Source organism: Balaenoptera borealis (assembly GCF_965194805.1).
Source record: "Balaenoptera borealis genome assembly, chromosome: 16".
Classification (NCBI taxonomy): domain Eukaryota; kingdom Metazoa; phylum Chordata; class Mammalia; order Artiodactyla; family Balaenopteridae; genus Balaenoptera; species Balaenoptera borealis.
In genome coordinates, this window is record NC_138872.1 from 81,539,488 (window position 1) to 81,561,480 (window position 21,993).

The window sequence follows — 21,993 nt, forward strand, 5'->3', positions numbered from 1 at the left end:
GTCCGTCTGTCTGTCCCTGTGGGTGTCTGCTCCGCCGCTGAGGGTCTTTCTGTCGTGTCTGTCACTGCGTGTCTGTCCGTCTGTCGGCGTCTGTCACTGGAGTGCGTCTGGACCCCGGGGTCTCTGGGTCTGGGCTCCGAGAGAGGGAGAGGGAGAGGAGGTGGCAGCCCGGGGAGGCGGGGAGGGGCGGGGGCGGAGACAGTGGGCGGGGGCGGGCGGGGGCGCCGAGCGGCCCGGAGGGGGTGTGTGCGGGGGGCCGGAGGCGGCGGCTGTCAGAGTCGGCTCAGCCTGCGCTGGGGAACATCGGCCGCCTCCAGCTCCCGGCGCGGCCCGGCCCGGCCGCCTCAGGTGAGTCTCCCGCCCCGCCCGGGACCCTCCTCCGGCCCGCGGCCCACTCCGCGTCCCGGGAGCGGTGCGCTCCCCGAGGGACCCAGGCTCCCAAACAGGACGCCCACCGCGCCTCGGGGCCTGCCCAGCGACGCCCCCCGACGCCCCACACTCACCCTTAACTCTTCCCTCACCGCCGCATACTTAACGATTGCCTGCGCGGGAGACAGCATCCCGCAGGGCCAGCTGCCGCCTCTGCTCTCGAATTCCTGTGGGGACCCCCGAGCACCGCTGCCCCTGCTCGCCCCCAAGTCTGGGGCCACTGGAAGATGCCCCCTGCTTGGTGGCGGAATCCGAGCTGCGCAGGTTCCTGGAGCCCGGCTGGGCCCTCCGGGATCCCGCGACCTCAGCGCCCCTGCCCAGCTCCCAGCCGGAGCCCCCACCCAGACCCAGGCGTCCCCCTCCCGCGGGGACTCCGTCTCTATTTTAGGGGAAGGGGAGGCTTAGCGGAAGCCCCGAGTTATAATTAGCCCCACTCGGGTTTCCTAGTTAATCTCCATCACCACCACCCCAGCTCAGGGCGGCGAGGGCTCGGTGAGGGGTGACCGGCGGGAGAGGGGGGAGTTCCGACCCGGGGAATTTTGATCCCTTGGCTGGAGATGCCGGAACCGCAGCAGCTGCTGCCCCAAAATAGCGCTCCTGCCCCTGCAGCCGGGGATCTCCGGAGCTCCGAGAACGCAGGCGTCCCGGCTCGCCCTTCAGACCCCTCGGCAATGCCCGCGAGCCCCCAGACCCCCGCCCCAAGTTCCCGGCTCCTGGACTCGGGGCGGGGAGCGCCGTCCTTTTCTCGGTCTCTACTGCCTCCCGCTGGCGGCAGCGTGCACCGCAGCATCGGATGGATGGGGGACTCGAGTCTTGTGGGGCCAGGTCTAGCGAGCCTGTTGGCTGAGGCTAGGCGAGGGGGGTGCGCAGTTGACGGGCATCCGCGGGTACCAACGCGCTGTGTCAGACAGTGGATGAGGCGGGGCTGGGTGGGGCAGGGTGTGGAGTAGGCAGGATTTGGGGTACCCCGGGAACTGCGACTCCCACACCCTGAATGCCCGACCCACACCCCCCCAGGGTCCGGCCCTGGCCAACTGTATGAGAGGCTGAGCCTTCACGCCACCTCAAGCTCCCCCGTCGGCGCCTCCCGTCAGTGAGGGCCCCGCCCCTGTCGGGTGGCCTGCGGCCTCCGGTACTGGGCCCAAGGCAGTCCACCCAGCTGGGGGAAGGAAGTGAGGGCGGTGGGTCTCCTGCGGGGCAGGGGAGGGTATTGCTTGGCGGGTCTGTCTCTGTTCCCTGCATTTGTCCGTCTGGGTGTATGTGTGTGTGTGCCTGATCTCTGTCCCCTCTTGCTTCTCCCTGCCTGTGTCCTTGTCTCTGCCTGTCTCCCTCCCTCCCTCCATTTCTCTCCTCCTTTCTGCCAACCTGCCCCACCTCCTCTGCAGCTCAGTGATAACCCCTGGGCAAGAGTGTTACCTAATCATCTCCTCCCTCCTGGCAGCTTTGAGCCTTCACCCTCTGCCTTTCTTTCTCCCAGCAGACGCCTGCCTGCCTTGGCAGCCATGAGGCCCCCGTGGTGTCCCCTGCACACGCCCTCCCTGGCTTCCCCGCTCCTTCTCCTCCTCTTCCTCCTGGGAGGAGGGGCAGAGGCTGAGGGCCTAGAGGACCCAGAGCTGCTGGTGACGGTGCGTGGGGGCCGGCTACGGGGCCTCCGCCTAATGGCCCCTGGGGGCCCTGTCTCTGCTTTTCTGGGCATCCCCTTCGCAGAGCCACCTGTGGGCCCCCGTCGCTTTCTGCCACCAGAGCCCAAGCGGCCCTGGCCAGGGGTGCTGAATGCCACAGCCTTCCAAAGAGTCTGCTACCAATATGTGGACACCTTGTATCCCGGCTTTGAGGGCACCGAGATGTGGAACCCCAACCGTGAGCTGAGCGAGGATTGCCTCTACCTCAATGTGTGGACACCGTACCCCCGGCCTGCGTCCCCCACCCCTGTCCTCGTCTGGATCTACGGGGGTGGCTTCTACAGCGGGGCCTCCTCCCTGGACGTGTATGATGGTCGCTTCCTGGCCCAGGCCGAGGGGACTGTGCTGGTGTCCATGAACTACCGGGTGGGAGCCTTTGGCTTCTTGGCCCTGCCGGGGAGCCGGGAGGCCCCAGGCAATGTGGGTCTACTGGATCAGAGGCTGGCACTGCAGTGGGTGCAGGAGAACGTAGCAGCCTTCGGGGGGGATCCCACGTCAGTGACTCTGTTTGGGGAAAGCGCAGGTGCCGCCTCCGTGGGCATGCACCTGCTGTCCCCACCCAGCCGGGGCCTGTTCCACAGGGCCGTGCTGCAGAGCGGGGCACCCAATGGGCCCTGGGCCACAGTGGGTGTGGGAGAGGCCCGCCGCAGGGCCACGCTGCTGGCCCGCCTCGTGGGCTGTCCCCCTGGTGGGGCTGGTGGCAATGACACAGACCTGGTGGCCTGCCTGCGGACACGGCCGTCTCAGGATCTGGTGGACCACGAGTGGCATGTGCTGCCTCAGGAAAGCGTCTTCCGCTTCTCCTTCGTGCCTGTGGTGGATGGAGACTTCCTCAGTGACACGCCCGAAGCCCTCATCAATGCTGGAGACTTCCATGGCCTGCAGGTGACTAGTGGCTGGAGGGGGTGGAGCTGCTTCCTCTAGGCCTGTTCTTCCACCTGCCCCTCCCCGTGGGGACCCAGGCATGAGGGCTCCTCAAAACCCACTCCCAAAGGCCCAGGCTTCTGGGCCCCATGGCCCGCTCCTCTTCCCTGAGGGCTCAATCCCAGGGTGGTCAGTGGGACAGAGAGGAAAGGAAATGTGGGTATATTTTCTCTTTCTCTCTTTCCCTTCCCCAATCTCGAACTCTCTTCCTCCCTGGTTCTGGGTCTATAACTGTTCATCTCTCTGGCTCTTTGTCCATCTGTTTCTGTCTGCCTGTCTGTCTGTGCTTCCCCTCCCCCCCCATCCCTCCATCCTGTCCCCTCAGGTGCTGGTGGGTGTGGTGAAGGATGAGGGCTCCTATTTTCTGGTTTACGGGGCCCCAGGCTTCAGCAAAAACAACGAGTCTCTCATCAGCCGGGCCCAGTTCCTGGCCGGGGTGCGGGTCGGGGTCCCCCAGGCAAGTGACCTGGCTGCCGAGGCTGTGGTCCTGCATTACACAGACTGGCTGCACCCTGAGGACCCGGCGCGCCTGAGGGAGGCCATGAGTGACGTGGTGGGCGACCACAACGTCGTGTGCCCCGTAGCCCAGCTGGCTGGGCGACTGGCCGCCCAAGGCGCTCGCGTCTATGCCTACATCTTTGAACACCGTGCATCCACGCTCTCCTGGCCCCTCTGGATGGGGGTGCCCCATGGCTACGAGATCGAGTTTATCTTCGGGCTCCCCCTGGAACCCTCGCTAAACTACACTGTCGAGGAGAGAACCTTTGCCCAACGACTGATGAGATACTGGGCCAACTTTGCCCGCACCGGGTCAGCGGGGCTGAGGGGAGGAGGGCCTCCAGGAGCCAGGCAGGCAAGGGGCGGGGGGGGGGGGGGGGGGGGGGACAGACAGAGAGGGAGGGAGACAAGCAGAAAGGGCGGGGCGGGGGGGCGAGTTCACAAAGGAAAGGAGACAAAGGGGGAGAGAGAGAATGACAAAGGAGACCCCGAGAGAAGGGAAGGAGGGAGGAAGGCAAGGTGGCAGATCCTGATGAGACAAGGACAGAGCTGAGGGAGGCAAAGAGAACAGAAGAGACAGACAAGGAGAGACAGACAAAGGAGTTACCAGAGCAGTTAGGAGCGTGGACTGTAGAACTGGATCAATTGGATCAGTGATGATTTTTTTAGCTGTGACACACACGAATGCACACACACGCACACAGTTTACCTGTCTGAAGAAGGGGACCATAAATATCCCATCACATGGGTGTCCGCAGAAGTAAACATGATGTTTGTAGAGATAGGACTGGGCCTGAGTATATAGTAAGGGCTCAATAAATCATAGCAATTTTTTAAATGGGAGAAACAAAGATGGAGCAGAAAAATTGAGGGAAATAAAAAGAGGAACAACAGAAAGAGGGAGGGCAGGAGGAAGGGAAAGACTCCAGAGGACGGAGCATATTGGAAAAGAGAAAGGATGAAGGAGAAGGTGGGAGGGAGGAGACGGGGCTCTCCCTGGAGCCTAAGAGGGAACGGCACGGGTCAGGAAGCAGCCTGCCTCCTCCTACTCTCCATCTCCATTCCCCAGCCCCCAGGGGCTGAGCTTTCCCTTTCCTTCCGCAGGGACCCCAATGACCCCCGGGACCCCAAAGTCCCGCAGTGGCCACCATACACGGCGGGAGCGCAGCAGTACGTGAGCCTGAACCTGCGGCCGCTAGAGGTGCGGCGGGGGCTCCGTGCCCAGGCCTGCGCCTTCTGGAACCGCTTCCTACCCAAATTGCTCAGCGCCACCGGTACGCAGGGGCCAGCGGGCAGGGGCTGGGAGGAGGCGGGGGAGAAAAGGGGCGCGGAGAGAGAGAGGGAACTGGCAGCTGGCCGGGTGTAACCCCTCTCTTCTCCCCCCAGCCTCGGAGGCCCCCTGCACCTGCTCAGGCCCCGCCCACGGGGAGGCTGCCCCGAGGCCCAGGCCCGGCCTCCCCCTATCCCTCCTCCTCCTCCTCCTCTTCCTCCTCCTCTCCCGGCTCCTGCGGCTGTGACCACGGCCTCTTCCCTCTCCGGCCTCAGGGGGCCCCTCCTCTAATGAGTGGTCGGACTGTGGGGAAGGGCTCCACTCAGGGATCTCCGACCCAGCGCCCCCTCCCTCCTCAAACCGAGAAACTCAAACTGGACAGGGCTGGGGGCGGGGGTGGGTGGGGAGGGGAATGGGAGGACACCTACGACCCATCTCAGGGATCCACGCGCCTTTATTGTTTAAATGGAAATGAAAAAGCCAATTTTCTTTTTTTATAAAATTTTTATTTGGAGCCTGAGCTTGGTGTTGGGGTGGGAGGGAGGCCCTAGGGCTAGATAGCACCCCCCAGTGGGGCTATAACCGCCAACCATTTCTGTCTCTTCTCTTTTCCCCACCAACCCACGGATCCTCCTCCTCTGATCCCTTCTGTCCCCCTGTCTTCCGGTCATTTTCTTCCCCTCCCTCCTCCTTCCCGCCATCCTTCTCCGGCCCCGCCTCTACCCTCGTCCTTCCCCTGGTCTTCCGTCTGTCGCATGTTCTCCTGATCCTCTTTCCACCACCCCACGTGGTCTCCTACATTCTCCGTGTGTCCTCCCTGAACTCACGCCCCCCTCCATGTCCGTTCCCGTCCTTCCCCATGTCTTCCCCCCCACCCACTTGCCGGGCACCCTGGCCGCAGACACGCTGGACGAGGCTGAGCGCCAGTGGAAGGCTGAGTTCCACCGCTGGAGCTCCTACATGGTGCACTGGAAGAACCAGTTTGACCATTACAGCAAGCAGGATCGCTGCTCAGACCTGTGACCCAGGAGGGACCCCCTCGTCCCGCTGCCCTGCCCACTCCGCCCGGCCCCTCAGCTGTATATACTATTTATTTAAGGGTTGGGATATAACACAGAGGATCCCTAGACCCTGCCCACCCACCCCCGACTTTCCCCTGGGGCTCCCCGCCCTCTGCATGCCTCGGGCCGAGCCCCCTCCCCCGCGGTGCCTTCGCCCCTCTGGGCTGCCAATAAACTGTTACAGCCACAGGAGTGTGCGCGGTTGGGGAGCTAGGGTCCGGGCAGAATGCCTCAACCACTGGGATTGAGTGAATGGAGGGATGGGTGCTAAAGCCGGCGGGAAGAGCGGATCTGAGAGGTGGGGTGATGGGCGCCCGCGCCACGCCCCCGCCGCGGCGGCGAGTACAATCAGCCGCTGCGGCGAGTACATTCCGCCCCGCGAGGTGGAGCTCACGCCTGCGCAGTGAAGGACGGCGGCGCGGACGCGGCGGTGCATTGTGGGAGCCCCGCGCGGGGGCTTGGTGCTGGTTGCTGTGGGGCGTGCCACGCGCTTAAACCTGGGCCCGGACGAGAGCGACCCCAGGGCCTGTACGCCGGTCCTGCCTGCAGTTAGCCCAAGACTCGGGGCCGAGAGGAAGCGCTAGAGCCCAGAGTTCTCCCTGGAGTTCGCTCCGCGCCGCCTGGAGGACGGATCTGCCCGGCCCGGCGACCGCCGCTCCCGCCCACCGCCCTGGAACCGCTGAAGGACGTCCACCTGGGCCTGGCCCCGCCCGGCCGCGGCGGCGGCCGCGCTCGCCTGGCCCTCCTCTCGGGCCATTACATTTACTATCATTATGGCTGCGACGGCGTGGACGACCGGGGCTGGGGCTGCGGCTACCGCACTCTGCAAACGCTGTGCTCGTGGCCAGAGGGCCGGCCGGCGGGCGTACCCGAACTGGCTGCAGTGCAGGCGGCCCTGGAGGACATGGGCGACAAGCCCCCCGGGTTCCGGGGCTCTCGGAGCTGGATCGGCTGTGTAGAGGCCAGCCTCTGCCTTGACCACTTCGGGGGTCCCCAAGGGCGCCTATGTCACGTGCCCCGTGGAGCAGGGCTTCAGGGGGAACTGGAGAGGCTTTATTCCCACTTCGCAGGGGGCGGGGGACCTGTAATGGTTGGAGGGGATGCGGATGCCCGGTCAAAGGCCTTGCTGGGAGTGTGCCTGGGGCCAGGCACGGAAGCCTACGTCCTGGTATTGGACCCTCACTGCTGGGGTGCCCCGAAAAACCCCAGTGAACTACAGGCTGCTGGGTGGGTGGGCTGGCGAGAGGTGAGCACAGCCTTTGACCCCAACTCCTTCTACAACCTGTGCTTGACCAGCTGTAACTCGGAAAAGCAGCTGCCCACCCTGGACTGAGGCTAAGGACCCAGAACTGAGCCTTCTCTAGCACCATACCCGTTGATCTAACCCATCTCAGAGGCAGAGGCTGCCTGATGTCAGACCCCCAGGAAGTCCCAGCAGAGCCTGGGATCTTTGATGTCAATAAAGTGGCAAGGCCCAGCCAACCATGGCCCCAGCTAATTTTTGGGAGAATCTGGGGAAATATATTACATATATACATTAAGCCAGGAGTCACCACGCAAGTGCTTTTATTGGCAGTAGGGCTGAACGTACAAAAACTTCTCAGAGCTGGATGGGACAAGGCAGTCACAAGTATAGATGATACCAGGAGTGAGGAAACGTGTAGGACTCAAAAGAAATCCACATCATCTGGAGCATCCAGGTCACGATATTCCACAATGGCCCGTGGGTCTCCACGGACCATCCTGTGAGATAAGAAAGAGGTAAGAGGGAGTGAGATTTGAGGGTCCCTGAAAGGGAATTTGAAGAGGGCCAAGAAAACTTAGACATCTTAGCCCAGTCTCACCTGTTTCGGGGTTTCCCAGGATAACCTCCCTGGCCTCGGAAGGCATCATAGTTCCCTCGGCCAGCACCGTAGGGAGCATGGGGGTATGGAGGCCCTCCTGCGGGGACTGCAGGGCGAACAGCACCAGCTATGAACAAGATCAGTGTTGAGTTGAAAAGCTGTGACCTCAACTACATCCTAGCTAAGTTTTCTTTCTCCCAGCCCCAGTCCAGGTCCTTTCAACTCCCTCTTACACTTACCTCCATAGCCCAAGATGGGGGGCCGGGGCTGACCATAGGGCATCAGGCCCTGGGGAGTCTGGTGTGGGTAGGGGAGTCCTGGGGTCAGACCTGGGGGGAGTACAATACGGACAGGGACATGAATTACTGCGGGGGGGGGGGGGAGGGGCGGGCAGTGGCGGGAGACGGACAGCTGGCTTTTTTAGCAATATGGCCTGAGAGTGGGGTAGAAACTTCTCAGGATACGACAAGTTAAAGAGAACCAGGAGGGGCTTCCGTGGTGGTGCAGTGGTTAAGAATCCGCCTGCCAATGCAGGGGACACGGGTTCGAGCCCTGGTCCTGGAAGATCCCACATGCCGCGGAGCAACTAAGCCCGTGCGCCACCAACTACTGAGCCTGCGCTCTATAGAGCTCGCAAGCCACAACTACTGAAGCCCGCGTGCCTAGAGCCCATGCTCCACAACAAAAGAAGCCACCGCAGTGAATGAGAAGCCTGCGCACCGCAACAAAGAGTAGCCCCAGCTCACCACAACTAGAGAAAGCCCGCGCACAGCAACGAAAACCCAACGCAGCCAAAAATAAATACATAAATAAAATCAGGAGTCTTTCAACAGTCAAGGGAGAGGGAATGGGGCAGACCCTCATGGATCGTATCTTACTCTGAGCAGGGCCAGGTGGCTGAGCTGGCTTGATCTCAGGCAGAGCTGGTCGCTTGGCATCAGTGAGAAAGTTGTTAAAAAATGCTACCTCCTTCTTCACTTCCTCAATTTTCTCTGCATGCTTGTTGAAGATATGTTTGCGTACAAACTCAGGGCCCTGGGTGAACAGAGGAGGGGGTGAGAACTGAGTCAGCAATGAGGGTTCCCTAGCTCCCCAGACCCAACCTGCAAGGACACTCAACCTCCCCTCCGTCGCGTCCCAATGAGCAGTGCCTCCCCAGGCTCTGAGGAGGCTTCCCGGCTGAACCCTCTCCTCCCACAGTCCTAACACACAAATGTCTAACATCCCAGACCTTGAATTTCTTGCCACTGAGAGGGCACAGCCACTTATCCTTGCCCAGTTCCTGGGTGTTGGAGGTCACAAACTTCTCCACCTCCTGCTCAGGGTCTTTGCGACCCATCTTCTGGGCCTCTTCCTCTGAAAGAGATTCCCGCACGCTCAGCAGCGGCGTCAGCTTCTCCTCGAACGTCTTCTGCCATTCCAGCACTGTGGTTGTGGAACAGACGGAGAGCAGGTTGGAGAAGGGAGCCCGGAGGCGGCCATTAGAGGAGAGGGCGGCAGAGCATTGCTACCAGAGCAGAACTAAGGCCAGAGGCAGCTGGGAGAGAGGGAAACGAGGAGTGGGAAAGCTGGGAGCTCACCTTCTCCATGACTGATGCGGTTGGGCGGCATGGGCCCCCGGACATGGACGATGCCACAGCGGTTGGGCATCTCGTCCTCGTTGGGGTACTCGCACGTGTTATAATAATCCAGGGAGTGCACGATGCGCAAATAAAGGAGGAGTTTGTCCAAAACCTAAGAGAAATGAGAAGCTGTGAGTTCCCCATACACTTGCCCCTCTACCGCCCCGAACCAGGCTCTCCCACGCCCCCCACTCTGCACCCACTGGCACCTTGATCAGCTTCTCATCCCGCTCCACGTTGATCTCTGCTGGGTTCCCTTCCTTAGGAGGCTCCTCAGGAGGGGCCCCCCCACTGCTCCCCAGCAGCTCCTCCTCCTCGGCACTCACTTCCTCAATCAGGTAGTCGGTGATATTCTTCAAGATGGGGTTCTGCGAGGGCAGACTCTGGTAGGGTGAGAGAGGTGGAGCAGACAAAACTCCTCAGGGTAGCCTAGGAACCTTCTCATTTGAAAAGGCGATGTGGGGCAGAAAGGAGTTCAGGGCTCAGCTGGGCCGTTACGTTTGCCTCATTATTTGTCTTAATTTGTGTATGTGTTCTGCCCTAGCCGATAAATAATCACTAATACCAATCTGTTTTGTTGGAAGCTGGAGATGCTGCCCAGGAGGAGAGGGGCAAAGACGGGGGTGGGTACAAGGGGGTCAGTGCTACAGATCAGGTAAGGCCAGAGGTGCCCACAGCAGACGAGGGGGAACCAGCGGCTTTTTACCAAGCTCCACGAGGAGTCACTAACCGTTGGCAGAGGCGGCGTCCCAGGCTCAGAGGCCCAGAGCTGGGTCCTGTCGTCCAGCGTGTGGATCAGCTTGGCCGCCAGCTTGATGTCGTTGCGCACTATCTGCTTGTGCTGGGTGATGCCGTTGATGTTGCGGACGCGACGGGTCAGGTCTCTGTTCACACCAGGGCTCAGCTCACACTCCCGGAGCTGCAGGGAACAGAAGGCTCACCAACACTTGCCCAAGAAAAGCCACGCAAAGACTGGCCCGACCGAGTGCGCTAGCGATGAGACTGAGCTCCCTAAGGACAGGGACCAGGGGTGCCTTGTTCACGGGAACAGTCTCAGAGCCAAACCCAGAGACAACTGCATACAATTCACGTGAGCAGACTAAATGGATGAAATAAGGAGCAGATGAATGAAGCCATCAATGAACAAAGGAATCAGAGACTGTGTGGAGCGTGGGGAGCCCCACCTCCTCTTCCTCAACAGTCCCACTCCCAGGACTCACTCGGATATTCTGCAGGTTCCAACAGATCTCTTTAATGTTAACGCTGCGGTCAAAGGTCACCCAGCCACGACGGAAAAACCTAAACAAGAAAATGTCAGCATAATCCTGGGATGGAGGTGATGTTGTCCACCAATCTTCCCCTGCGCCTTTTCCCCAAGGTATCCAGGGTCACACCTCCCTCCATTCCTTACCTCCTCTCGGGCTGGGGCTCCGATAATGCCACACGCATAAAGCCGGGATATCTTTTACAAAGCTGGAAAAGCAGAGAAACAGAAGCCCCACTTTGTGATTCAAGGATTCACTTCTTCCTCCAATCCCCATGTCCTCAGAACCCTGGGGAACTGCCTTTTCATCTTTCCTTGGACTAGGAAGAAACAATTAAGGGCTTAAGAATAACAGCACTTGAAAGCAAACCATGCAACCAGGGCCAGCCTCTTTGAAGGGCGTGGGCCCGTGGGAAGGGGGCCTCCCCATCAGAGAAACAGAGATGCAGGTCAGAAGCAGTGCCAGGTTATCTTCTCGCTGTCGCCCCCACACGAAGGAACGGAGCCCGGGCGTCACCCCTGCCCCCAGGACCATTCCTCCCCACTCACAGAAATGATCTCAGCCCGGGAGATGTTGGGCGCAATGTTGCGCATGAAGAGAGAGCAAGTCTTATGCAGCGGGCGGGGTTTACATTCCAGCCCAGGAGCGTCCTTAGGCTTCTCCCTCTCTTCTTCCTTGGGCTTCTCCTTTTCCTTGAGTGCTTCCTCTATGCAGGAAGTGGTGGGAGTTGGTGAAAATTTATTGTCAATTGAGGAGGAGAGGATAGAGAAGCTGTCAAACCTCCCCGCACCAGTGCCTCCCAAAAGGCCACCCTCCCATCAATGTCACCAACCTCCGGCCACACCGTTCAGTGTGAAGAGACTGGACTAGAAGCGAAGAAAATAAAACCTACCAGCCTCGTCCTTCTCCTCCTCGGCCTGGCCACTCTCCGACTCTGACTCCGACTCGGACACACTGCCTTCGTCAAAGCTGTCATCACCACTATGCTTCCTATTCCGCTTCTTGCTGCTCTGTAAGAGCCACAGCAAGGAGAGATGAGTCAGGTACCAGGACCCAGCCCCGACACTGACCCTGGGCAAGGGAGAGCCTACCTTTTTGGCTTCTTTCTCAGAGTCCTCTTTCTTCTCTTCCTTGTCCCCATCACCCTCGGATTTCTTAGCTTTGTCATCACTAGAACTGTCGTTTTCAGCCTACAGGTAGAGACAAATCACCAGGGATGTTGGTCTCCCCTTCAGCCTTTGTCAGAGGGCCCCACCCACCCTCCACAGCTGAGCCCACAAGTTCGCCTCTCCCCCACCCAAGACACACCCCCCGAAGCAGCTCCATTCTCCTCCCCAGGCCGCACAGGCAGCCCCCAGAAGCCCCAGCACTCAGACCTGTTTGCCATCTTCTTTCTTGTCATCCTTCTCATTGGCCTTGCGTTCTCCATCCCCCAGGCCTGGTCCAACCCGGCCTTCCTCTTTCTTGCTGGGCTCCCCAGGCTTTCCTGCCTGTTCCTCCTCCTCCTCCTGCTCCAGGATGCGTAGATCATTCTCTGTACCTCCTTCCATCTTAATCACAGCTACCAACAAAGGGAGCAGAGGTCACCATCCAAGGGCCCTGGCCTCCAGCCTCTGGCTTTCTGTCCATCTATTTCCATTTTCAACCAAGATCTTGGTCACCAGACAATCCCACCCCTCTCAATCCACCCACCTGCATCCAGCATCTTGACAATGGCATCAGCTTTGTCTATGTCCAGCAGAAGATTATCAAACCAGCCGCTCTCCATGAGGGACAGGAATACCCTTAGTCGGTTTTGCAGGGCCCCCCGGGCCTCCTGCCGACGCTTCCCCACCTCATCTGGGTGGTACTTAGACCGAAACCTGGGAAGGAAGTGGGGAGGGAAGAGGCCAAACAGTCACTGGAGGCCAGAGCCAGGACATGGGGAGGGGCCCAGGAAAATCAGGGGAAAGCCCCCATCCTCTCACACCCACAAAAGATCATAAAAGCAGAGACGAGGGGAGAGGGGTGCACTAGAACCACCCAATCCCCCCAAAAGGAACCAGAGGTTATGCTCTAAGAAGATCTAGGGAAGAGCCAGGAGCTAAGAGCTCTGGATTTGGAAAGAGCATGGCTACAGGGGGAGCCAGGGCTGGAGGCAGACTGACTGCCCTGCGTATCTGGGAAACACAAATTTTAAAAAGTGTAGTTTCCCAAAGCTTCCCAGAGGAATGCTAAGGAAATAGTAGGCCCCAAAGAACCTCCCTCTCCTTGCCAACCCCAAACTAGAGTCATTAACAGGACTGCTCCCACCAGCTCCCTCCATCCCTTGGTGGAAGACAGGGAAACCTGAAATCACCAGAAAGGAAAAGCCAAAAAAGGCAGGATACCTTTCTCCCCCCTTGGGAAGATAAGCAGATGGTGAAGGGACAGGGAAAGACCAAAGGGAGAAACTAAAGTGCCCTTATAACCTCAGGTACTGCCCACAGGGATCGAGAGAGGACAGGGTGGGGCGTTAGGGTAGATCATGAAAAAGGAAACACTTAAATTAGGACCCTGGGCAGGGAGGCAGGAGTGGGGGGGGAGGGACAGAAGAAATTAGGATATGCAAAAAAGAAAGGGGAAAGTGAGAGAAAGTCCCAGAAGTCAAAAACAAAAAGGAAAACTAAAGACCAAACAGACTAGGGGGAGGAAAAAAAAAAAAAAAACAGTAGAAAGAAGCGTTAGGCAGGAGCAAGAACAAGGACGGAGAAAGAATGAAAGGTTCACGAGAGAGTGAGACAAAGACACAGATTAAGAAGAAAGAGGAGACAGTGACAGACAGAACCACAAGTTGAGCGTAAGAGGAAAGGAAAGCCGCAGGCGTCACCTCCAGGATCTTTACCTTGGCCGCTTGGTCAAACAGAGCTCAAGATTTAACTAGCCGCGCCCAGGGCCCATGCTGGCTGGTGGGCCACCGGCTGGCTCCTGGCTGGGGCGCCCGGCCCGGATGCCCCACCCCGCGGGGCTCCGCGGTGGCGGCCCTGACTGACTAGCTGCCTGAGCAATCACGTTCAGCTAGACCGCTGCATTGTGCACAGCAGTGCCCTGCCTGTCTGCCTGGCCGGGGCAGCGCCGTCAGCCCGGGGGGCTCATGTATGGGCTGGGTATGGTGGGGGTGGAGGTGGGTTTGCTCCGAGCTCCGTCGATGAGCGGGTGTAGTTCCCAGTTCTGGCTCTTTTCAAGGAGGAGGAGCAGAAAGAGGATGAGGAGGAGGAGGAGCAGGAAGGGGGGAAAAGATGGTTGATTAAAATTAAAACATCCACAAAAGGAAAAAAATTAAAACTCTTTTTCTGTCAAACGACACTGAGATCTTTGCTTTTCTTGTCTGGATTCACTCGTTGCTTTTGGGAGGATGCCACAGCCACACAGGGTCCCGGCGATCAGGGATGACAATGACCCAGTATCAGCGAGTGGGAAGCAGTCTGTCTGCTGCCCCAAGGGAACAGGCGGCTCTGGCCAGCTGCCTGGAGGCGTCTCGCTCGCTGAGGACGGTGGGGAAGGGAGATGGGGTGGGGGCCGTGGCGGAGGTGGAAGTGAGGAGGAGAACCCATCAGCCAGTGCTGTGACGCTTCCCATCCCCCACCCCCAGGAAGTTCTGGATTGGGGAAAATGGGAAGAGGACAGGGCTGCAGGCTCCACTGGCGGGGCCAGGGGAAACATGCCAGGGAAAAGATAGCAGGAGAGGAGGGGCACTCACCACTCCTCATCTTTATGAGCCAGGAAGAAATCCTGCATCTGCTGCCTCCGGAAATCCAGCTTGTAGTCGTTATACCGCTTAACTGCTTCTGTCTCATCCACAGAGTCATCCAAAGACAGGAGAAACTCCTTGAAGGTCTTCATCACAGGTGGCGGCACACCCAAGTCGATCTCTGCTATGCTGCCCAGCCTGAGGGGGGGCCCGGTCAGGAAGTCTTGGTTGTGGGGGAAGAGGGTGGGGGGATGGCGGGCCGAGGTAGCCAGCTGCCCCCTTCCTTCGCCCACCAGGGACATGACCCCAGGCGCCAGCTGCGGCCACCCCCACGGGCACGCCAGTGTGCCTGACCCACTTCTCCTGGCTCCAGCTGTGGTCTTCAGCAGCCCCAATCCATCCCCCAGGCCTACCGACTCCCTTCTCCCGAGAACCCCAGAACCGCAGGTTTTTACCTGGCCTGGATAGGCAGAACATGGTGCTGCATGATGTGGACGTCTGGATGGCCCCAGGGCTGAGGGGGGCCATAAGCTGGGCCCCCACCCCCCCCAGCATAGGGCATCTCATAGCCACTGTGGTACGGGTCAGAGCTGTGCTCATCCCTGAGGGCGGGGGACACAAAAGTCAGACACAGAAGGCCATCATGTCTCCTGAGCGCAAAGGCAGATGGGACAGAGGGAGGGGCACACCTGCAGTGTGGTCTCTCACCCAAGGGTTTAGAGGAACCAAAAAAGATGGGTTTATGGGAATTTTGAGAAAAGGAAATGACCAAGAAAGTTCTCAGCAGAAGTGAGGGAAGACAGCTGAGGCCCAGGTAGAACTGAGGCTGAGGAGAGAAGACAGAGAAACCGTGGCCATCTCACCAGTCTCGCCTCATGCGCTTCTGCGGGGGGCTGAGCTCATGTCGGGGAGGAGAGAAGCGCTCTCGCCGATTCCTGTCATAGTCACGATATTCACCCCGACTGCGGCGCTCCCGGCCACGGTCCCACTCTCTGGAGATAAGAACAAGTAGCAGTAAATAAGACACAGTTGGATATCCCAAGATCACACTCTTGGACAGGCCCTTCCCATCGTATCTGAGACACGAGACTAAAAGCCTGAAATTATAAAATTTCCCTCTAAGAGGAAAAAACCTCTTGTCTACTTCCATCACTTCAGCCATTACCCACAAACTGATGGCCTGCCATCTCCTCCAACCTGGCCTTCTTCCTGAGCTTCACACCAACATCAACAACCCCTCCCAGACGGCCACTGTCACCTCAAAATCAACATGTCAGAATCGAGCCTATTACTTCTATCACTATGGGCCCAAACTTGCTTCCCCCCTCCTGTTTCCCACTCTCAGTTGCACCAACATTATCGCCAGGTAACCAGTTATCAAGTGTCACCCTCACCACTAACTTGTTACTGGCTTGTTAATCCTCTGCCTCAAATCCTATGAAAGCTGTCCTTTTCCATGCCATCCCCACAAACTCCGCCCTGGTCCATGTGCCCTGGTCCTGGCCATTTCTCCTTTAAGTGCAGCCTTGGTTTGTCTTCCCTACCTCTGGTCTCTCCCTTTCCTCCACTCCAAGGTCAAAATGATCTTTCTCAAACACAAATCCAATCATGCTAATACTATTCAAAACCTTGGTTCCGGGCTTCCCTGGTGGCGCAGTGGTTAAGAATCCGCCTGCCAATGCAGGGGACAGGGTTTCGAGCCCTGGTCCAGGAAGATCCCACATGCCGCGGAGCAACTAAGCCCATGCGCCACAACTACCGAGCCTGCGTTCTAGAGCCCGCGAGCCACAACTACTGAAGCCCGTGTGCCTAGAGCCTAGAGCCCGTGCTCTGCAACAAGAGAAGCCACCGCAATGAGAAGCCTGCGCAACGCAATGAAGAGTAGCCCCTGCTCGCCGCAACTAGAGAAGCCCACATGTAGCAACAAAGACCCAACGCAGCCAAAAATAAATAAATAAATAAAATAAATTTATTTTAAAAAAAAGCAACAAACCCTCGGTTCCTGGCTGTCATTCCAGGTTCTCTACCAGTTACCAGCCAACCCCATCTCCATCTTAACAAAATAAAAAAGAAAATCCTCCGCTATAACCCAGTGGTTTTCAAACTTTTCAGTCTTGGGAACCCCTTACACTCTTAAAAATTACTGAAGATTGAAAGAGCTTTTGCTTATGTGGCTTAGATCTATCAATACTTAACTGTATTCATAATTAGAACATAAAAAAATACCTAATAATTTTGAAGTTATATAATAACATAAACTACACGTTTATATATTTTTATAAAAAATGGCTATTTTACAAAAAAATTTTAATGAGAAAAGTTGCATCATTATTTCATTTACAAATCTTTTCAAGGTCTGGCTTAATAGAGGCAGCTGGATTCTCATGGTATATACTTCTCCATTCAACCTATTATGATACACTGTTTGGTTGAAAAATATGAAAAAGATCTGGCCTCACAGTGATATGTAGTTGGAAAAAGGAACACTTTAATAACCTTTTCAGATAGCTGGGGATATTCTTTGTTTTTGATACTACCCAAAACTTGGCAAGAGATAGCTTCTTAAAGGCTAGCTGCAATGTTGAATCTGAAACTAAATCAATGAACATTTTGTACTCTGCTACATTAAAATTCATTATTCTACCTTGCTCTTTGAAAAGATCTTCACACATCTCATTACACAGTATCCAAATATCATAATCATTAGTATCACTCCCTATCTCACCAGAAAAGTCTTTTAAAGTAATGGGAAGCTGTCAAGCTGACATTGGTAGATACAAGTTTTCCAAAATTTTAGTTTACACTGGAAAGTTCCACTTCCTCACTGGCAACAAAACTGACAATTTTCCTTAAAGTAACAAGTTCTCTTAGCTTTTTTCAAAATGTCTACCAAATACCCAGATATGAATAAGCACTGTTTGATAGCCTTTCATTCAGGTAACAAACCTGAAGGGGGGTCGGGGGTGGGGGGGGAGAGATGAGGACTGTTAGTTCAGCTCACAACTCAATCCCACAAATGCTCCTCCTCAAGATAACCACCATACTATATGCAGAAGTGCTTTATGCATACTTCCTATCATCACGTGTATTGCAAACCATATAGTCGGCCTTCCCTGGTGGCGCAGTGGTTAAGAACCCGCCTGCCAATGCAGGGAACACGGGTTCGAGCCCTGGTCTGGGATGATCCCACATGCCGCGGAGTAACTAAGCCCGTGCACCACAACTACTGAGCCTGCGTTCTAGAGCCCTCGAGCCACAACTACTGAGCCCACACACCACAACTACTGAAGCCTGCGCACCTTGAGCCCGTGCTCCGCAACAAGAGAAGCCACCACAATTAGAAGCACACGCACCGCAACAAAGAGTAGCCCCCGCTCTCCGTGACTAGAGAAAGCCCACACGCAGCAGCGAAGACCCAATGCAGCCAAAAATAAATTAATTTTTTTTAAAAAAACCATATAGTCAAGAATCCAATTTAATAAAGTTTAAAATTCTTATTGCTTCATCAATGACATGAAGTGAAACTTTTTTTTTTAACTGTTTGGTGCCACTACCTTGATTTGTGCTAAGGCACCAGCAGTTTTACCCACCACTGCTATAGTACCAAATGTCAATACAGTGAAAACAACAATACTATCTATCTTAATATTACTATAAAAATAGTTGTAAGCTAATAACAAATGCTGGAGAGGGTGTGGAGAAAAGGAGACCCTCCTACACTGTTGGTGGGAATGTAAGTTGGCGCAGCCACTATGGAAAACAGTATGGAGAGTCCTCAAAAAACTAAAAATCGAGTTGCCATATGATGGAGCAATCCCACTCCTGGGCATGTATCTGGACAAAACTGTAATTCAAAAAGATACATGCACTCCTATGTTCATAGCAGCACTATTCACAGTAGCCAAGACATGGAAACCACTTAAATGTCCACCGACAAATGAATGAATAAACAAGATGTGGTAAATATATGCAATGGAATACTACTTAGCGATAAAAAAGAATGAGATAATGCCATTTGTAGCAACATGGATGGACCTAGAGATTATCATACTAAGTCAAGTAAGTCAGACAGAGAAAGACAAATACCATATGATATCACTTATACGTGGAATCTAAACTATGACACAACTGAACTGTTATGAAACAGAAACAGACTCATAGAGAAGAGACTTGTGGTTGCCGGGGGGTGGGGAGGAATGGGGTGGGAGTTTGGCTTAGCGGATGCAAACTATTATCTATAGAATGGATAAACAACAAGGTCCTACTGTATAGCACAGAGAACTATATTCAGTATTCTGTGATACACCATGATGAAAAAGAATTTTTAAAAAATAATAAAAATTAAAAAGAAAATAAAAAATAGTTGTAAGCTTAGGGGCTTCCCTGGTGGCGCAGTGGTTACGAATCCGCCTGCCAATTCAGGGGACACGGGTTTGAGACCTGGTCCGGGAAGATCCCACGTGCTGCAGAGCAACTAAGCCCGTGCGCCACAACTACTGAGCCTGTGCTCCAGAGCCTGCGAGGCACAACTCCTGAAGCCCGGGCGCCTAGAGCCCGTGCTCTGCAACAAGAGAAGCCACCACAATGAGAAGCCTGCGCACCACAACCAAGAGTAGCCCCCGCTCGCCGCAACTAGAGAAAGCCCGCGCACAGCAACAAAGACCCAATGCAGCCAAAAATAAATAAAATAAATTAAAAAAAAAAAATAGTTGTAAGCTCAAAGACCTCTTAGGGATTTTGAGAACCACTACTCTAAAAAAACTAGAACATATGCTTTTTTCTGTGCACAACATTATGCCCCCAACTCCAAGGTGCACACTCCACCTGTGTCTGAGGAATCCCCACTCATCTTTCCAAGCCTTGCTAGGTGTCCCTTTCCTGTCACTCTCCCCTACACCACCTCCACCACTTGTCCCCTCCCTCAGATCTGTTACCTCAACATTTCATATCTTCATCATGACTTCTCATATATACTCATTTGCAAAATACACCCAAGGCCATTTTGCCCCCCACTCCAAGCCCCAGACTGTAAACTCCTTAAGGGCAATAACTATACCTTAGCCAGCTTCAGAATTAAGAACACCTTTGGTTGTCGTCTGACTTTCTTAGAAGATACTAAACAAAACAAAGTGCCACATAAAGTCTCCACAGTGAAGAGATATACTGACTGAACGATTTACTGAACTCACTTTTCAAAACAACACTGAATGAATAAATGCTATTGCAATAAGCCACCTCAAACTCTTTTTTCCTGATAACCTGTTTCCAAATCTAGCCTGCACCATCAGCTCACCGATTAGATATTTCTGATGTCCCTTAGATAAAAGTCTTCCACAGTTCCTTTAAATATCAGCTGTTTCTCTTTTTTTTAAATAAATAAATAAATTTATTTATTTATTTAATTTTTGGGTCTTTGTGGCTACGCGCAGGCTTTCTTTAGTTGCATTGCGCAGGCTTCTCATTACGTAAGGTGGCTTCTCTTGTTGCGGAGCATGGGCTCTAGGTGCTCGGGCTTCAGTAGTTGCAGCATGGGGGCTCAGTAGTTATGGCTCGGGGCCTCTAGAGCGCAGGCTCAGTAGTTGTGGTGCACGGCCTTAGTTGCTCCTCAGCATGTGGGATCTTCCTGGCCCGGGGTTTGAACCCATGTCCCCTGCATTGGCAGGCGGATTCCCAACCACTGGGTCACCAGGGAAGCCCCTATCAGCTGTTTCTTAACAGAAACAGATCAACTATAATTAACTCAAAAACATCCCAAAAAGCTAATCACTAGCTGAGTCAAACCTAATCAATTAACCCAACCATCACTATTCAAAGAACTCTTTCAGTTTTTAGGCTAGACAATTACAAGAAATTTACATATCCTGCTAGGGAACTGGTCTGACAACCTCTCCAATCAAGTCAATTCTGTAATATTACTTTTTTTGAATCAACATTTTTGGGGTATAATCTACAAACAATAAAACACACACACAAACACTCGTTTTTCATACTCAAACTCTTACCTCTATTGCTTTAATCTGCTGGACATTTCAAAAATCAAGCCACAGCTAGCTCCTTGGCCAAGAGCAAATAGGCTGAACCACATGAAACGGTCAAGTATGAGCGATTTCATATGGTTCGCTCTAATAAAACCTTAAGGGAACTGCAACGAGACTTGAATGCAAGAGAATAAGACGGGGGACGATATTAAGAAAAAGCAGTGTCTTACCGATCATTCCAATCATCCCCTCGACGTCTTTCATCTCTTTCCCGGGAACGGTCATAGTCGCTGCGCTCTCGTCTAAACTTGTCCCTGCGCCTTCGATCATACTCGTCATCACTGTCACCCATGGCGCGGAAAGAAGGGGCCTGGAGCCCGGACAGGGATAATCGGGGTGTTGAACAATGACGACAGGAGCAAAGGATTCCCCCCCCACACCTTGGAGCAGGACGCCCGCCTCCCTCCGCAAAGGCCAACCTTCCGCTGTCCCCGCCATCCTAAGCCCTCGGCCCCGGCAGCTGTTGGGCTCCGACTCTCCACGCGCCCCCAGGGGCCTCCACGCCCACCTCCCCGCCCACCCGCAGGCCCCTGTCCCAGCTGCCCGCCCCAGCCCGGCTCTCCAGGCCCCTCCCCTCCCCCACCAGGGAGCGGTCGCGGCCGTTCGTCTGGCGCTCAGGCCAGCAGATTCTCCCGGTGACCTGGGCCCGCCCCTTGCCTCGGGCGCGCGACGGGGACTGCGAGTGTGAGAGGGAGACACGGGGCTCTCAGCGACGGGGCCGAGTAGACGCGAAGAAAGTGGGACAGCAGAGTATGGACGGTCGGCGCGCGCCGCCCGAGCTGCGCCTGCGTCACCCGCAGAACGGCGCCTCTGCTCACAAACTACAACCCGCGGTGCCTGATCTGGAACCAACTCAAAGAGGGAAAGGCGGGGAGTACCGGGGGCTGATGGGAAGGGGCGGGGACCCGGAAGTCTCGCGCGCTTTCCAGGACGAGAACTGCGGGCGAGGGAACTACGGGAGCAGAGCGGGACCAAGCGTAGCCTCGGGAGGGTGGTAGAACCCTCTGGGCGTGAGGGAAAGGTTCCTCCCGCCGAGGTCGAAGATCGCGCTTTCCCGGATGTGCCCGGGGTCTGAAACAGTTCGCGTCCAGCCGCTTTCTCCCCAACTTTGATCACGGAGCCTCCGGACCTCATTGGGGGTGGTTCCCCCCTCTCCTTGCGCAGGGCACGGGTTTGGGGAGTGCGGGCGCTTAGCGGATACGGCAACCATTTTAAAGCATTTTCTACCATTTTGTGGTCCCATCAGAGAACCAGCCTTTGTTGGTGCCTCAGCACGTGCTACCTGCAAAATCCATTGTTCCTGCTCTTCTTCCAGAAAGGCACCCCATCTTTAAGCAAAAGTGGCAAACACCAACCAGTACTTTGATGAGATCGTTTATAGGTTTAGGGCCTGACCACCAAGCAGGATCTGGGTTGCCCCAGATTAAATGCACCACCCCCCGCCGTGTTCAGTGAGTTGAGTGTGAAGACTTGTTTAGAATAGGAAATGCTGCCTCCCTTGCACGTGCTGCAGCCTTGCTCCCAGCGCTGAGAGGAGGGGTGTCTTTACAGAAACCACATTAAAAAGAGTCAGTGGAGTTGCAAAAAAACTGGCCCAGGACTAAGAAGACCCTTCTGAACTTGGTTCTACCATTTGGGAGCAATGTAACCT

General features: G+C 55.7%; 3 protein-coding genes across 10 annotated transcripts; 2 read left to right on the forward strand and 1 right to left on the reverse strand.

Annotated features, from left to right (window-relative positions):
* The first annotated feature begins 239 nt into the window (after nucleotides 1-239).
* ACHE (acetylcholinesterase (Yt blood group)) lies at nucleotides 240-6,051 on the forward strand. Of its 3 annotated transcripts, none has more exons than XM_082360331.1 (5): nucleotides 240-348; nucleotides 1,907-2,996; nucleotides 3,361-3,845; nucleotides 4,638-4,807; nucleotides 4,920-5,181. In XM_082360331.1, the coding sequence occupies exons 2-5, from the start codon at nucleotides 1,932-1,934 to the stop codon at nucleotides 5,048-5,050; spliced, it is 1,851 nt and encodes a 616-aa protein (XP_082216457.1). In that variant the 5' UTR covers nucleotides 240-348; nucleotides 1,907-1,931; the 3' UTR covers nucleotides 5,051-5,181. The 3 variants fall into 3 exon arrangements, with proteins under 3 accessions (XP_082216457.1, XP_082216456.1, XP_082216455.1); XM_082360330.1 differs by lacking the exon at nucleotides 4,920-5,181 and adding an exon at nucleotides 5,705-6,051 and having other exon boundaries at nucleotides 263-348; nucleotides 1,910-2,996; XM_082360329.1 differs by having other exon boundaries at nucleotides 263-348; nucleotides 1,910-2,996.
* Nucleotides 6,052-6,619: 568 nt separating this feature from the next.
* UFSP1 (UFM1 specific peptidase 1) lies at nucleotides 6,620-7,346 on the forward strand. The gene has a single exon (XM_082360334.1). The coding sequence runs from the start codon at nucleotides 6,769-6,771 to the stop codon at nucleotides 7,195-7,197; it is 429 nt and encodes a 142-aa protein (XP_082216460.1). The 5' UTR covers nucleotides 6,620-6,768; the 3' UTR covers nucleotides 7,198-7,346.
* A 67-nt stretch (nucleotides 7,347-7,413) lies between these two features.
* Nucleotides 7,414-21,207, reverse strand: SRRT (serrate, RNA effector molecule). 6 transcript variants are annotated; one of them, XM_082360317.1, is made up of 20 exons: nucleotides 21,000-21,207; nucleotides 20,513-20,652; nucleotides 15,168-15,296; nucleotides 14,760-14,906; nucleotides 14,314-14,502; nucleotides 12,288-12,457; nucleotides 11,972-12,156; nucleotides 11,687-11,785; nucleotides 11,488-11,605; nucleotides 11,144-11,301; nucleotides 10,742-10,803; nucleotides 10,551-10,629; nucleotides 10,061-10,249; nucleotides 9,540-9,713; nucleotides 9,289-9,442; nucleotides 8,940-9,133; nucleotides 8,587-8,743; nucleotides 7,948-8,037; nucleotides 7,709-7,835; nucleotides 7,414-7,607 (listed from the first exon to the last, which is right to left on the reverse strand). In XM_082360317.1, exons 2-20 carry the CDS (start codon nucleotides 20,632-20,634, stop codon nucleotides 7,532-7,534), a joined length of 2,619 nt encoding a protein of 872 aa, XP_082216443.1. In that variant the 5' UTR covers nucleotides 20,635-20,652; nucleotides 21,000-21,207; the 3' UTR covers nucleotides 7,414-7,531. The 6 variants fall into 6 exon arrangements, with proteins under 6 accessions (XP_082216443.1, XP_082216444.1, XP_082216442.1 ...); XM_082360318.1 differs by having other exon boundaries at nucleotides 7,414-7,551; nucleotides 7,948-8,049; XM_082360316.1 differs by having other exon boundaries at nucleotides 7,948-8,049.
* Between the last annotated feature and the right edge of the window lie 786 nt (nucleotides 21,208-21,993).

Excerpts from the sequence above, each read along its gene's own strand:
- ACHE (XM_082360331.1), top strand. The coding sequence starts at position 1,932 with ATGAGGCCCCCGTGGTGTCCCCTGCACACGCCCTCCCTGGCTTCCCCG. Across the intron at positions 2,997-3,360 it reads GAGACTTCCATGGCCTGCAG|GTGCTGGTGGGTGTGGTGAA; the intron begins GTGACTAGTGGC and ends CTGTCCCCTCAG. Across the intron at positions 4,808-4,919 it reads CAAATTGCTCAGCGCCACCG|CCTCGGAGGCCCCCTGCACC; the intron begins GTACGCAGGGGC and ends TTCTCCCCCCAG.
- UFSP1 (XM_082360334.1), top strand. The coding sequence starts at position 6,769 with ATGGGCGACAAGCCCCCCGGGTTCCGGGGCTCTCGGAGCTGGATCGGC.
- SRRT (XM_082360316.1), bottom strand. The coding sequence starts at position 20,634 with ATGGGTGACAGTGATGACGAGTATGATCGAAGGCGCAGGGACAAGTTT. Across the intron at positions 8,050-8,586 it reads GCCACCTGGCCCTGCTCAGA|TACTCCCCCCAGGTCTGACC; the intron begins GTAAGATACGAT and ends CTGTCCGTATTG. Across the intron at positions 7,836-7,947 it reads CCCCATCTTGGGCTATGGAG|CTGGTGCTGTTCGCCCTGCA; the intron begins GTAAGTGTAAGA and ends TCTTGTTCATAG.